The sequence below is a fragment of the Neovison vison genome, chromosome 9 (assembly GCF_020171115.1).
Source record: "Neovison vison isolate M4711 chromosome 9, ASM_NN_V1, whole genome shotgun sequence".
Taxonomy (NCBI): Eukaryota; Metazoa; Chordata; class Mammalia; order Carnivora; family Mustelidae; genus Neogale; species Neogale vison.
In genome coordinates, this window is record NC_058099.1 from 89,895,301 (window position 1) to 89,910,097 (window position 14,797).

The 14,797-nt window shown below is 43.9% G+C and overlaps 1 protein-coding gene across 9 annotated transcripts in view; it reads left to right on the forward strand.

Moving 5' to 3' along the window:
• LOC122917706 (transient receptor potential cation channel subfamily M member 3) overlaps nt 1-14,797 on the forward strand; it is a 484,842-nt gene that overhangs the window by 228,638 nt on the left and 241,407 nt on the right. For all 9 annotated transcript variants that reach the window (XM_044265920.1, XM_044265921.1, XM_044265913.1 and 6 more), the window contains exons 2-3: nt 9,039-9,118; nt 10,679-10,883. In XM_044265920.1, the coding sequence (XP_044121855.1) occupies nt 9,039-9,118; nt 10,679-10,883 (285 nt within the window). The remainder of the gene's footprint in view (nt 1-9,038; nt 9,119-10,678; nt 10,884-14,797) is intronic.

A 14,797-nucleotide genomic window follows, 5' to 3' on the forward strand; every position in this document is an offset into this window, starting at 1 on the left:
TATCAGAGACTACCATGTATTCATTTTCAAGCATCAGAATGAAAATAAGGAACACTTACGAGGGACTGGTCCTGCATTTCCCCAGTTTCAGTCTCTTTTGTGTTGCATCATGATTTTTCTCTTACTTTCAAATGGTTTTTACTCCAATTTATTACATATTTTTTCATGACTCTGAAAGGGAAAATGTAGGTCCCCCGAGCTATAGCATTTGTTAAGTTGCGGAGTTAACCTTTGGTTGTATATTATATTTTAACCTTAACCCAACTATTGAAAATGTCCGTCTAGGTACCATCCTAAAGTCCCCCTTTAGGAAACACAGGTCCGTCTGCTTCTGTCATCTTACAGGTGAGAAACTAATGTGTAAGGAGGTCCAGCAAGGTGCCTAAGCCCCTATGTATGCCTATGATGTCCCAAACCCATTTCTAGGTGCCTGGGCGACAGAAATCACAAAACGCATCGCTGTCCTCAACACTCCCATTCTAGGGGTGGACAGAGACAGTAGACAAATAATGACGTAGGGATGTGACGTACTGCCAGGTAATGTGAAGGGCTGTGAATCAGACACAGTGTACCTTGCGAGAGCTGGTCGAGGAACGTCTCTTAGTGGCCCCAGATGTGTGCAGGGAGCAAGCTGTGGGATCTCAGGATGCAGCTGTCCGGGCAGAAGAAACAGGAGCAAAGGCACCTGGGTGAGAAGTTGCCTGACATGCTCAAGGAAGAGCCGGGAGTCGCAAGGAATGGTTCCAGGAAAGCCTGGTTCTTCGGCCCACCAGCCTTCCCCTGCTACCCCATCATGAACACCCCCTTTCTCTGTTCCAAGGGCTGACCAGCACACACCAGTCCCAGCCCGCTGCCCACTTCGGGGGGACACAGCCATGCTTGCTGGTTCATGTGTTGCCCACAGCCTCTGTGGCACTACAATATGAGAGCCAAACAGTACAGCAGAGATTATGTGGCCCCCAAAGAGCCTAAATGATTTGCCATCTGGCCCTTTCGAGAAAATGTCTGCTGAGTCCTCCTCCGTATCATGCTGCTTCTTGAAGTTGCCGTCAGATGTGGACATCACAGGAAAAAAAAAATGCCTTGAATGGTGAAATATGCGTTTTTCCATCTTAAAACCTAGTTTTTACTGGTAGGAAATCTGATTTCCATTCTTAAAATTGAGTTAGGTGCCCGTGGAAAGTTTTTAGTATATTCTATTCGAGTGTGACTTTTCTCTTTAATGATGAATTAGGGGAATAAGGTATTCCGCCACTACATAAGGAACAACCACAGCCAGCATTACCCTTGTGGTTTCCTCTTGTTGGTATTCAAATTATATTCTCTCTAAACTACATCTGAAACAGGCTGGAAATACATCCTGTCAGGAGTTGCATTGTTGGGTGATGCACAAGATTTTAAAAAGATCCATATGGACAGTGTAGCCCAGAGCTACGAGTCTCTTTGGAACTAATTACCTTTTCAAATCAAAGGGTCCTGACGATCCTCTGTGGCTTCACGTGATTTCACATCGGCCTGACTTTACCTGAGGCCTCCCTTTCTCTTAAAGAAAAGTGCTCGTGCTTCTGGTGGTAATATTTTTGTCTTTGGCATAAAGTTCATGGACATGCCCCGTATTCTTGTCCCTATCAAATATTTCTGTCTCTATAAAGGAAAAATAAGCAAAAGGGAGGAATGCCCCTCAAAATACAGGGGCATTATTTAAAACGCTCAGTATGAATGTGAGGGAACTCAGGATTTAAAGTCAGTCAGATGACGGGTTGAAGTAGCATCTGGTGAGGAAGGAGGTTGAAGAAAGATGAATTTTTCATGTTTCTTACATGGGAGGGATCATCCGTAACCAATTTATTTAGTCACACAGAGCGTCTACAGCCTACCAGACCCGTGTCTCTCAGGTGCTTACCCGCCCGCCAACGTCCTCCTGCTCTTCTCCTTCCTCCTTCTCCTCCTTCTGTCCCTTCTGTCCCTCCTACTTCTGGTCTTTCTCCTTCTATTCTCTGTTCCCTTCCCCAACTCCTCCTTCTGGAAGACTCACCCAGGACATTGTAGAAATTTTCTTTCCACATATTCCCCACTGAGCCTTCTCTATTTTTTCAAAATAATCTCTGACACCCAGTGTGGGGCTCACCTCGTCACCCAGAGGTCAAAGGTTACGTGCTCTCCTGACTAAGCGGGCCAGGCCCTCTCTCTTTTGACCGAATTCTTCCTAAGTCACTTCCTGAACTGCTCTTCCCAGGGACTTCCTGTTATCTTAAGCTTCATAGTTGGGGCGGGGGTGGGGGGTGGAGGTAGGGAGGAACTGGCAACCTTCTGACCACAAAGAATATAGTTTTATGACTACAAATATATGGTTACGGGGAGGGGGGGAACCTTAGGAAAATATAGAAAAACAAAAGGAAGAAAATAAAAATTAGCCACAGTTTCCACTTTAGTATAGTTCCTACCTATTAAGTCTGTATGTATTTAAAATTTCTAATTATTATTCACTTACTATTTTATGCCTGCTTTTCACACATAAGAATGTGAAAATGTGTATTTCTATAGGTAATTAGTCTTTTGAAACTGAATTCTGAGCCTCAAGTGCGATGAGCCATAGTTTAATTGGGTCCCGTTGATGGACTTTTGTTTCCAATTTTTCTGTGTTATAAGTAAAGCCGCAATGAACATCTTTATGTGCTCGCATCTCTGGTGAGTCCCTGAGAATAGAACGCATGGGGTGTTCCCACTGCTTGAAAAGAGGGGATGCACATCGTCCCGGCTGTCGCTACAACCATTCTGTAGCCAGACTCCTGAAGACAAGTAAAGGGACTTCTCCGCGCTGTGTTTAAGGGTGAAGCTCAGTCTGGTGTCCCACTTGTAAGTTGTTTACTGGGCGGCCTCCTCGGTTGAAGGTCATCAAGCAATTTATTGAGTCTTGTGTCTGGGGAACCTCCGTATGTGAGAGACCAGAGTTTGGAGGAGATCAGTCTTGGAAACAGCAGAGAGTCAAGGAGAAGGCGAAGGATTCCATCCAAGTTCGGGGTAAGTCCTCTGGGTCACGCTCTGACCCCCCCGTGAGCGTTCAAGTAACACCCACTAGGTGTTGTCAGGAAAAATGAAGATCCAAGTGGCCCTGCCCTCACAGATTCACAGCCCAGGTTGTTGAGCGTAAACACCCCCTCTCTGCTCCGGCTTCTGTCTGCGGGGAGAGAGCAGAACTTTGGAGAGGACATGCTTATACATTCACTTTTTACAAAGTACTTGTGCATTGTTGAAAGTGCAGCTCTTTTCTCTCTCAGTTTGTTCACTTAGGTAGGTAAGAACTACTGTTATCTGAAAAATTCACCCCCGGGGGATGTTTGAAAGAGCCTTTTTGTGGGAGCCAGAAGCTCCCCCTTGGGCCACCACAGGTCCCAAGCCACGCTGGTGTGACGGCTTTCAGGCCACGTCTCTGTCCTGGAATGCTCACCGCTCCTCTCTGTCTCCGGGAAACGGGACAGGGTAGGTTTCTAATCACACATTTGCAATTCCAAGGGAGGGACCAAGAACGGGAGGTGCCATCAGACAAGTTTTATCATTTATTGACATTTTAGAAGTCGTGGAAAGCCACCGGCAAAGTCCAGCTTCCTCCTGCTTGGGCTCAGGTTTGAGGACCAAACTGTTCTTTTTGAAACATGCGGAGTTGTCAGCCATTCCTCTTTAAAGAAACGCTATCTTCCCATTCTTCGGGGAGGAAGGAACAATGCCCCTTGTGTGTTCGAACCACTCGGAGCATTAGTACACAGTTTCCTTAGAAGGGTTTGCTTTCCCGAGTTGAACTTTTCAGAACTCAGAACACCTTATCACACTTTCAGAAGCCTTCTCTCTGAAAATGGAAAAAGGAAAGGGGGGGGGCGGTGGCGCGGGGAGCCTGTCAGGACTTGTGCCAGTTAAATCCGATCTCTCCGGGGATTTGTTTTTCTTCTGGCGTCAGATTAGATGTTCAAATCAAGCAGTGTTTGAGGGCTGGAAGGGAATGTCCATGGGATTCTTAGTGAGGCTAATCCCAAAGCGGCACATTCCAAGGGGCTAATCTGCCCAAGTTCATTGCTTACTTGAAACGTCTCTTGGGGGAAGAGCTGGGCAAGTGGCTTTTTTTCCAGTGGGCGGTCATAAGAGCATTATTAACGGGATGACCAGCCCCAGACACAGCAAAATGAAAGCAACAGGAGCTGCTCGTGGGACTGCCTTTGCCACCACCCAGAGTCAGTGCTCAGGTAAAATGATTTCGGCTTGTTTTCTTCTTGTTCAACCTCCCAAAAGTGGATCAGGGGGACCTAGAGAAAGACCAAAGGATTGCCCAGGTTGATGCTGAAGGAAAGCTAGAGTCAAAAAGGAATACAGGCATTCATTACCTTTGGGTCTTTGGTGTTTTTGTTCTGATTAGGACAGAGCGTACATCTGAAACAGGAGAGTCTCAAGGAATATGGTGAAATTTCAGTTTGTTCTATAGATTTAGCGGATTCTTTTTTTCTGTCTCTCATCTTGTCATTACTGGTCTGGGTTGTTGTTCTGTTAAGTTACCTTCCTAAAGGGTGGATTACAGTAGCGGTTTCCAAGACTTTCTGGAGACAGATTTAGCATATACTTGATGTATGTGCTTATCAACCATTCCTGCCTGGAGAAGTTCTTGGTCCTGTAGCTGGGGGTGAGGGAGGGGGCGGGGGTGGAAATCAGGAGTATGAAGCATCAGAATCATCGGGGGAATGAATGTTTGCAGCAGAACCTTTGTGAAAAAGAAGTGAAACCTGACTAAGTGAAATAACTTAACTTTTTTCCCTTTAAGAGGCAATATTACAGCTTTTGTTTGTTTGTTTGTTTCTATCATTTGTATCCTTTATTGACTGTACATTTTACTTGCAAAATTAGTGCTTTATTCTTTCAGGGTAATCATGATACTTTGTTCAAGACTCGAACGTCCTCGTTTTTGTTTGCAATACGATGTCCTTTAATTATTAGCCTTAGAAACCACTTCCCTATTACACATCACACATGACTGATAATGCAGAAAGACAAGAAAGAAAATCACCCTTCATGAACTCAGTCATGGTGATGTGGCTGTTCTACCTTTAGAAAAGAACGTACAAAGTGATTTTCTAAGGTCCGATAGAAGCCATCTTTTCTAAGAGTACACAAGACTTCCGAAGCCAATTTAAAAAGAAAAGATTTTAGGGCATCCTGTCCATTGAAGTTTTGTATTAGAAGAGAATTAAAGGGTCAGTGAGAATCGTGGCATGTCAAAACTATTTCATGCTTTCTAACAACAAGGATAGCCATTCTGAGCTAACTTACTTGGATATTTAAGCCAAGTATGAAGCTCACGCAGAGCAGTTCAAAGCCTTTGGACAAAAGAGAAAGGAATTAGTTTGGGGAACAAGTTAAACCGTGATTATACTTCAAATTTATTCTCTTCTAGTAAATAATTTTAAAAATCTAATATCTACCCACATTGAAGACCTGAATTAAAGCATAATACATACAGCAAAGCCCACAGTAGAGCATATTCAATTATGCACGATATTTTGTAGCATTTCTAATTCATGTGTTATACATGTGCTCTATTATGTTTTATACTTTTTTTTTGCAAAAAAAAAAAAGAATTCAATTATGAATGTTGGAAAGATTTTTTTTTTCTATTATATTCTTTCCCCTACCCTCCTCCCAATTTTCCATGCCTTTGCAAGGGAAATGGTTAATCTGCTGGTAGTAAGAAATAGAAATTGATCTTCATTCCTTTCACTAACTGTGAGGTGAGATTGTTGGCTTCAGGAAGGCAATTAAGTTTCTAAACTGAAACAAGTCAAGTTACTTTATTTTTAAAAACTAACCAGTTGGCAATTTCTCTGTGTAGTCATCTTGAGTAAAACTTCTAGGGCCTTCCAAGTTGAAACTGGGATCCATGAGTGAGACAAATAATCAAGGTGTCCTTGGAAACTCTAATTCTAATGTCATGGTCCTCTAGATTCTCAAGTTAGGAATCCTGTTGGAATCACCTTTCTTTGTTAGAGCTGTTATAATGACCCCCCCCCTTTTACTTCTTGCTCCTATTACAATGTCTTCCTAATGTCCCACCCCAATCCTTTCTCCTAAGGAGAGAGGTAGAACGCAGAGTAGAGTATGTATTACTCCACATGTGGGGACAGAGCAGGGGAAAGAGGAGAGAAAGGTGCAGTATATGCTGGGTCTAAGGTTTGCCTCTAGGAGTCCAACTCTGTCTAAAAACCAAGGCAATCCCAAGCATGCCCAGATGGTATTGCCAGATTAAGGGTATTTAATATCAATAATATATAGTTAGGAAAGGCAGTTTAGCAGAATGGGTAAGTGTGTGAACTCTAGTCAGACTGCACAAGCTCAAACTCTGGCTTTAAAGTGTCCCTGCTGCATCTCTCTCCCTCAACTACTTCAATGGTAGAGTGGATATAAAAGTAGCTCTTCCCTCATGGGGTCCTTGTGAGGACCCATGGAGATAATACATATATGGCATACTTCCAGGCACAAGAGGAGCCCTTTGTAAATGTTAAATATTGAGTGGCTCCTGAGTCCCAGGTGCTGTTCCTGAATCATGTGCTTTGGTAAATACAACAGTGTTCTGAGGTGGCTAGATTATCCTCATGTTAATAGAAAAGACTCAGGGAAGTTAAATAACTTTTCTTTATGCCATTTTTTTGTGGCCAACGAGGCCTTCTCAGAGCCTCTGATCCCCCAACACAAAGAGAAATCAAACTAGGTCAAGACTGTGAGAGCAGGTTCATAGGGATCTTCTCTGAATCTGCATCTGAACTTTCAGTACCAGAACTGAGCCAGCACTGGCCCCTTTTCTTGAAGTGAAACACAGTGCCCAAATAATAATGGTAACAACTTGGAGTGGCAGCTACTAGTATTGTGCCCATTTTATAGATGAGAAAAACTGAGGACCCCCAAATTATGTGACTCTGTCCATGCCATTGGAGTCCCAGTCATGCCACTGTTTCTAATGGCACACCTCATGCTCTATTTGTGATACTGCCATGGCTTTTTTCTCTCGGGGAGTATTGGTTGGCACTGCCCCAAATTTGCAGATGCTTCTCCAAAAGATCCTTCTGAATTCTCGCCAAAGTGGGCCACAAAGAAGAAAGGAAAGTGCATTCTACCTTTCCTCTCCCTGAGGTGTAGGGAAAGTTGGTTTCAAATGTCCAGGGAGGAATATTTTTACCCTCTTTCTGCCAAGAGATGTTATCAATGAAAGTATTCAGTGTCTAGGAAAAATCACAGCCTGTGAATAGTTTAACTTACAGGCTTTTCACAAAGATAAAGCCTGGTTATCTACGCTGCTCAGCTCATTTCTGTTGCAAAGACGCAGCCACTTGCTTTTCCTATATATTTGAGAAGAAAAATCTTTGTAAAGAGACACTGGGGCTTTCTTCAGGCCCAGCTGACAAACAGAATTGCAAATGTTACCTTTTGTGGTTTGAGGATGCAGAGGGCCACCTGGACCCAGGGATCTCGAGGCAGTCTGGGCGCTCCTCTTCATGTGGACAGTGCACAAACACTGAGAAATGCAAACATCCCCCATGTTGATACTTTTACGATGTTTTTGTCATATGAGATAACTCCTGCCTTCTGTGCTGTATGCTTGCCTAGCCTCCATCAGGAGAGGGGAGAGAAATGGGAGACTAAGGGTTGGGAGCAAACTAGACCTTGGCACAGTTTATATAGATGTTTGGGTCCTTGGCAGAGTCAGTATCAATTACAGCCAACATATGGGGGCTTGTAACAGTTAGCAGTGGACACGGAGGCCAAATAAACCATGAAGTTGCACTTTGGCCCTGTATATTTCAAGAGTATAAATTTAGCCCTGATACTGTGTTAAAGAAAAGATGATACCATATGGAAATAACTTTACGCGATGCTTTAACATTCCATCTTAAATGCTTAGAAAATGAGTCTTCTGTGTAGCTTACAGGATCTCATGAGAAACTCCTCTACTTTGTCAAATCTGGTAAAGAAAGAGGTAAAGGGCTGTGGGATGGACACTGTGCTTTGGAACAAAGACGGTATAGTTTTCTGGAGCTTCCTTTATCCTTCTGGGAACGCAATCTCAGTGCCCGGACTTCCTGGTGGACAGTCCCAACAATGCCCATTCTAAGAAGCTGTGTTTCCTGTGCTGAAAGACATGTGGAATTAAAAAAGAAAAGAAAGGAAAAGAAAGAGTGCTATCTTCCTTCCTTCTAAAGGCATTACTTGTGAAGTTCTGGACTGTGTTGAAGACATTTATCTTCCCTATGCTTCCATTTCCTTTTTTTCCTTTGGCATTTAAGCACAGCTAATTAGGATTATTGAAAAAAAGTCATGATGGAATAGAGCTCTTGAATTTTGTAATTCTCTTACCACTTTTCTCTCTCTCTCTCTCTCTCTCTCTCTCTCTCTTTCTTTTTGGGGAGGTGGAGGGAGGGACAAAGGGAGAGAGAGAATCTCGGGCAGATTCCTCAAAAAGATCAGAGCCCAACGTGGGGCTTGATCTCATGACCCTGAGATCATGACCTGAGCCAAAATCAAGAACTGAACACTCAACTGACTGAATGCCCCAGGCACCTCAGTTTCTCTTTCTTTCCACAAAGAAAATCAAATGGAAATGTTGGCCATGAGAACTTCATCCTGATCTACATGGATTTCCTTCTACCCCTGAATATTTGTTATGTATGGGGATATAAACATACCGTAGCTCTGTGTTTTTCATTTCCTCCATAAATAGCATTGTTCTCTGCCTTCAGAAATGATCAAGAATTTGTATATGGTTCCATCACTAACATTTTTTCTTTTATTATGGTCATTTTCTTGGACTCAATGTTACCAGGTTAACCTAATCAACAGGTACTGGCCGCAATTGATTTTATTATATGCAGCGTTTATGTGTGAAGTAACCACAATTTCAATTTGGTTTATGAAATACTAGTCTATTACATGATTATGAAAATTTGCTTCCCCAACAAGAATACGTCAAGGTTATGTTCACCTTTCTTCTTCTTCTTCTTTTTTTTCAGGCTCAGAAATCCTGGATAGAAAGAGCATTTTATAAAAGAGAATGTGTTCACATCATACCCAGCACCAAAGACCCCCATAGGTAATCTTGCTGTTTCTATAATAAAGTGAGAACACAGAGTAGCAATTAAGGGGACAGAACTACAATAGTAATGACTATCCATTGCAAGGGAACCAATGTCAAAGATTTTTATTTTTTATATTTGCTGGGCATCGCTGTAACAATCTTCTATGTATACCCCACATAATATACCATGCCTGTGGTTAATTCTCTAAGAGCCTGTACAAAATAACAGATACCCCGTTGGGAAGGGATTAATCACCATCTATAAGTGGGTTATGTGTATTTTTAGTATGGTTACTGATTTTCTCTTCTCGGCATTTCATCAAAATGCTTGGTTTGTACCAACATTCTCTGCTATAATGAAAAAGAGCTTTTTAAACAAAAGACTCCTAGCAGATTACTGACTAGACTGCTGACCAGCAAATTCCTGTCCGAGCACGTTTGTAGTATCCTACTTACCTTACCTTTAGTATTCTCCTTACCTCCCTCATTTTGCCTTAAAACATATGAGCTAAGAAGCATTTGGGATGTAGTAAATATGAATGTCTGGAAATGCTTTTATGAAAAGGCAATGTAACCAAGCAATTTAAAGATGTTATTCATTTATTTGACAGACAGAGATCACAAGTAGGCAGAGAGGCAGGCAGAGAGAAGGGCGGAAGCAGGCTCCCCGCTGAGCAGAGAGCCCGATGCGGGCTTGATCCCAGGACTCTGGGATCATGACCTGAGCCAAAGGCAGAGACTTTAACCCACTGAGCCATCCAGGCGCCCCACAATTTAAAATACAGTCTGTAGAGTCATATAGACTAGCTGTGTAACCTTGAGCATGTTTCCTAACCTTCAAAACTGTAATATTTTATTCATAAAATAAATGTGATCATCATTAGTATTTAATATGTGATAACTATGTGTCAGTATTTTTACTAACAGTTTTAGTAGTGGTACCAGTATTATTACTAACGTTTTAATAGTGGTAGTGGGAAAGCATAAAGGCCGTTTCCATGATGTGAAGATTGAATTTTGTTTTCAAATATCTTGTGAATAAGATTTTCATTGTTTCTTTGGGAACACTTAAGCTGTAGGCTTTTATTCCCAGAATTGGACATTTGACAGTGAATGTCAGTTGGGGAAAGGCAAGTTAGGTTGTGACTCACGTTTGAGTGAGAGTCCTTATTTAAATGTGCACGTTAAAATCCTCCCCTCAAAGCCACACAGTGGCTTTCATGCAAGATTTGATAGACGGGAGGAGTGAAAGGTAGAAAAACCTGTAGGGCTTTTGTTCACAGGTTCCGATCCTGAACAATATGGCAGGTCTGAGAGAGGCGGGTGGAGAAAGCCGGGAGGCGTGTTAGCTTCTCCAGCTAAAGGAAATGAGGAGGGGCCAAAAAGAAAATTCCTATGGCAAGTAAATCCTGAGTTCACTGTTTGCCTCATACAGCCACATCATGGGATTCTGCCAGAGCTGCCGGAGAGCCGACTGGCTGGCTACGGTCTGTCCACGTCTCCTGCGGGTCTTCCGAAGTGGGTGCTCCAATCATGGCGGAGACAAGGGCTTCACCTTGACCTCTTCTGTTGCAGGTGTTGCTGTGGGCGTCTGATCGGCCAGCATGTGGGCCTCACTCCCAGTATCTCCGTTCTTCAGAATGAGAAAAATGAGAGTCGCCTCTCCCGAAATGACATCCAGTCCGAGAAGTGGTCCATCAGCAAACACACACAGCTCAGCCCGACGGATGCTTTCGGGACCATTGAGTTCCAAGGAGGTGGCCATTCCAACAAAGCCATGGTAATCAGAAACCCATTCCGTCGCTTCCCAAGTTCTTCCTCACATCTTCCTCGCATCTCTGGCAAAGAGCCGGGGAGGGAGCCTTTGGGCTTGATCCCACGTCTGCCCGATCCTGGCTGGGCAAGGGGCTCTGATAACCTTGGCCTTGTGCATATCTGCTCTCCTCTGTAGAATGGGAAGAAGAAAATCTTCCTCCCAGGATTTTTTAAATAATTAGTATGGTTACTGGACACAGTGACTATTGTTATAAATAATAATAACAAGTAGCTTTCTACAGTGACCCATGTTTATTCTGTTACTCTCTGGGTCTCATCCCTTAGGGCATGTTTTTCTGTCTCCTTTGGTTAAAAAAACAACAACAACAACAATTCTTACCTTTAGGTTTCTGTTTTGTTCTGCCGGTAACTAGCATTTCTTTCAGTTCAAGGTAGAAATGATCATCCCAGACTGTCCTACCAGAGATCTTGCCGTCTAAAGCGAGTACTTTTGCTCCAAGCAGCTGTGTCCAATAATGAGCTCAGGAGAAGAGCTCCATATGAAAAGTGTTTTGTTTGGAACAGAGGCTTTAGGAAATAATACAAATTTTACTTCTAAGAGTTGTTGCTTCTAAATTGCAGCTTTCATCATGAAACTCTCCCTACTTGGCCGACAGATTTTTTTTTCCAGGAGAACAGTACACCATATGTTTTTGGAAATTCTAGAAATGCTCTATTTCAACAAGCTTGCTTCTCACAGAGAGAGTTAGTTGAGGGCGGACCAGTGGCTGCTCTCAGGCACACCACGAAGCTTTCCGAGTTTGGAGAGGAAATCTTGCTTAGAGCAGCATACTGCAAAATGCAAGGGAAGTCACTTTACACTAGTCACAGACTAAAAATGGGAAAAAAGCCCTCATCTCTCTTCCCCTTTCCTTCTATTCCTACAGGGTTTTCTTCCCCATGAATGACTGACTGAGTTATTCTCTTATTCTCATCATTTTTCCCTAAGAAAATCAGTCCAGAGCTATACATTAGAGTAAGAACAATTTTGAGCAGTGTATTGGGAAGAAAAGGGTGCCATGTGCAGCCCCCAGTAAGGCCTGGGGGAAACGGTGGCCTGTCGGGGGAGGTAAATAGTCTTGGCCTCTACAGAACCAAGGGCAGTGGAAATGTGGCAGTGTCCCCATCCACCCAGGGGATGTATTCCCCTACACAAAGCCATTAAAGTCCCCAGCTCAGCACAGTTCCCATTCACAGTATGGGATTGAACCATATACACTGGGGATCCTCTAGACCCATGCATTAATTAAAAGTCATCTAAGTTCATCCTTTAAGAAAAGTGCTGCCAAAAAAAAGAAAGAAAAGAAAAGAAAGCCAAGGGATGGAAAAGAATCCATGAGGGGCCAAAGTTCTTGGCTGGGGATGAGACTATGATAATGCCGAGAATGAAGTGTGCCCCCCACCCCAGATGAGAGAGCAGGCCACAGATGAGGAAGTGGGTTAGTAGACGGTGATCATCATGGAGTGTCTACCCAGTGACATCATAGGGCACTTGAATGGTGCCCGCAAGCTTTGTGCCGCATGTTGCACAGCTGATATATGATATGTGTATATTATGACATTGGCAGAAGAAGAAAAACTTGAAGAGGCAACTCTTCCGCTCTGCTCTGGGAGTGTGAATATGTATGACATTGAACTCCCATAGCCCTCCCCAAGCCCCACATAGCTCTGTGACATGCAGAACTATCTGTCGGCCATCAGGTCAGGAAAGGTCAGCTACAGGATTAGAGATCCCCATGTAAAATGAAAGTGTAGGCCCCCAGCTGGGGTTAGGGAAAGCAATCTTCTTTTATTCCCATGGCTGACAACCCCAACTCACAGTAGACAGGCAACGATCCAGGGAATGGCTGTCTCTGTCATGGGACCTGCTCGGGATCTGGTGTGGGTAAGACTTTCCAGCAAGTCACCTAGGAAACACGCCACGGCCTGGGCAGCCTCATGTGGAGACAGCTACTTCCTTCTCTGTCTCTAAATGCTACAAGGAATACACCCAACCCTGCCCCTGTCCTCAGGGGCACTCAGGTCCCAGTCAGTGATGGGGCACAAACCCGTTTGCTGCCCCAGGTGACATTGAGATGGGGAGGCTGGACCAGCAGGGACACTGGAGGTGGGAGCTGGTGACTGAGATCCCCTGTTCCAGGGAGGCAGCAGGTGGGATGTGGGACCGTGGACCACGTGTGAGCTGGGGTCCCAAGCCCTCTGCGCATGCTCTCCCGTCCCATCAGACTTCACGTACAAAACACAGATTCAAGGATAAAACTGTTAAGGACCTCAGGATAGTAGGTACAGAGCGTTAGACTAAGCACTGCCTTTCTGAGCAGTGTGACCATGAAGCCGGCCCTCAGATTAGGTCTTGCGGTCTTTGATGGTCTCCTAGCAGACTCCATGAGGAGAAACCTTTCTTTCAGAGTCTTATCAGCCAAACGAGGACCAGTTTTCTTTCTTTCTTTTCTTCTTCTACTGTTTTTTTCTTCATACAACCAAATATTTAGCGAGTGAGAGTCCCTCCTATCCAGAGACAATGAACATTTTGTCCACTTTGAATACCTAGCCTTGAGTTATTCTGATTCTCCTGTCTAGACCAAGGGGCGGGACTGACAGCAGGTCAGATGTCTGGCTTTATCTGGCAGGTTTTGTGCCAACGCGGGCCTCCCTTACTTCTTGCCCTCCCCAACAAACTGGCATGCAGTTTGGACAAAGGGAAAAATCAGCAACTACTGTCTGTGGAAGAATGTCAGTCGGCCTTCAGATGGGGAAGGCATGGCTAAGTGTTCACCATGATTGAAGGGAAACAGGTCAGCTAACTTGGCGTCTTTGATCCGTGTTCCTGACAAGAATTTTTGAAAGTTGAGATGATTTTTAGCAAAGTGGGCAAAAAACTTCTAGAGGGCAGATCAATTTTGACTTTTATTTTTTTAAATTATATATATAACATTAATTTTTACCTTCAAGACAGCCCAAGATGAGACATTTGGGTCTTCAAAATGCCATTGTGGTCTGGACACATTATGAGGCAGAATCCACCGGAGTTTGGTAGAAGGTTCAGTTGGAGAAAAGAGAATCTTTATTAAAATATGGTGGGCCATAGGGAAACCATAATCTGCTCGGAGACAGTATGTCTGTGTGTCTTCCCCTAGGAAGTACAGCATGACGTCCCAGAGCTTCGGTCACCCAAAATGCTGGAAAGATTGGTACGGTAGCTCTCTGCTAGGGGGATCACAATGACCTTGGGCTACTACAGATGCCCGTGACCAAGAATCACTCCCAGAGAGTGTCCCTCATTGGTCTGGGTTGGAACCTTGGCATTTGAAGTATTTTTTTAAAGTAGCCAGGTTATTCTACTCAGCTGGGCTCAAAAAGTACTAAGTAATCTCACCCTACCTGTTTTATAGACGAGGCGACCAGAGCCCAGAGAAGTTAAATTCTTTTCCCAGAGTTACTCGGTTATTTAATGACATAGATAATTCTTGAACCCGGGGCCCCTCCGGACTTGCCGTCAGTTCTGTGTCTTCTCTGTCCTGTATGCTTGGTATCGACTATAGATGCTTTGAAGGGAAGCTAATTACTATTCTATTCTAGCTCTCTTGTAAGGGTTTTGAAAACTTTGCAGTAGAATTAGAAAATTACTGTTATTTGATGAGGTTAATTAAACTCAAAAGCTATGAGCAGGAGGAGGTCTTTGTAAAATTACATCCTAGGTTAATGGGACCATTTTCCGAGCTTTTCCCAGCACTTTGTGGTATCCTGTCCTCAATTCCCAGGCTTGACAAGCCTGGGAACGTGCAGTAGCTCTGGGTCCGGCATCCCGCTCACTTCACAAAGAAATCCGGACCCAGGCAGGAGACACTCCCACAGCTGACTGTGAGGGAGGGATCCTCA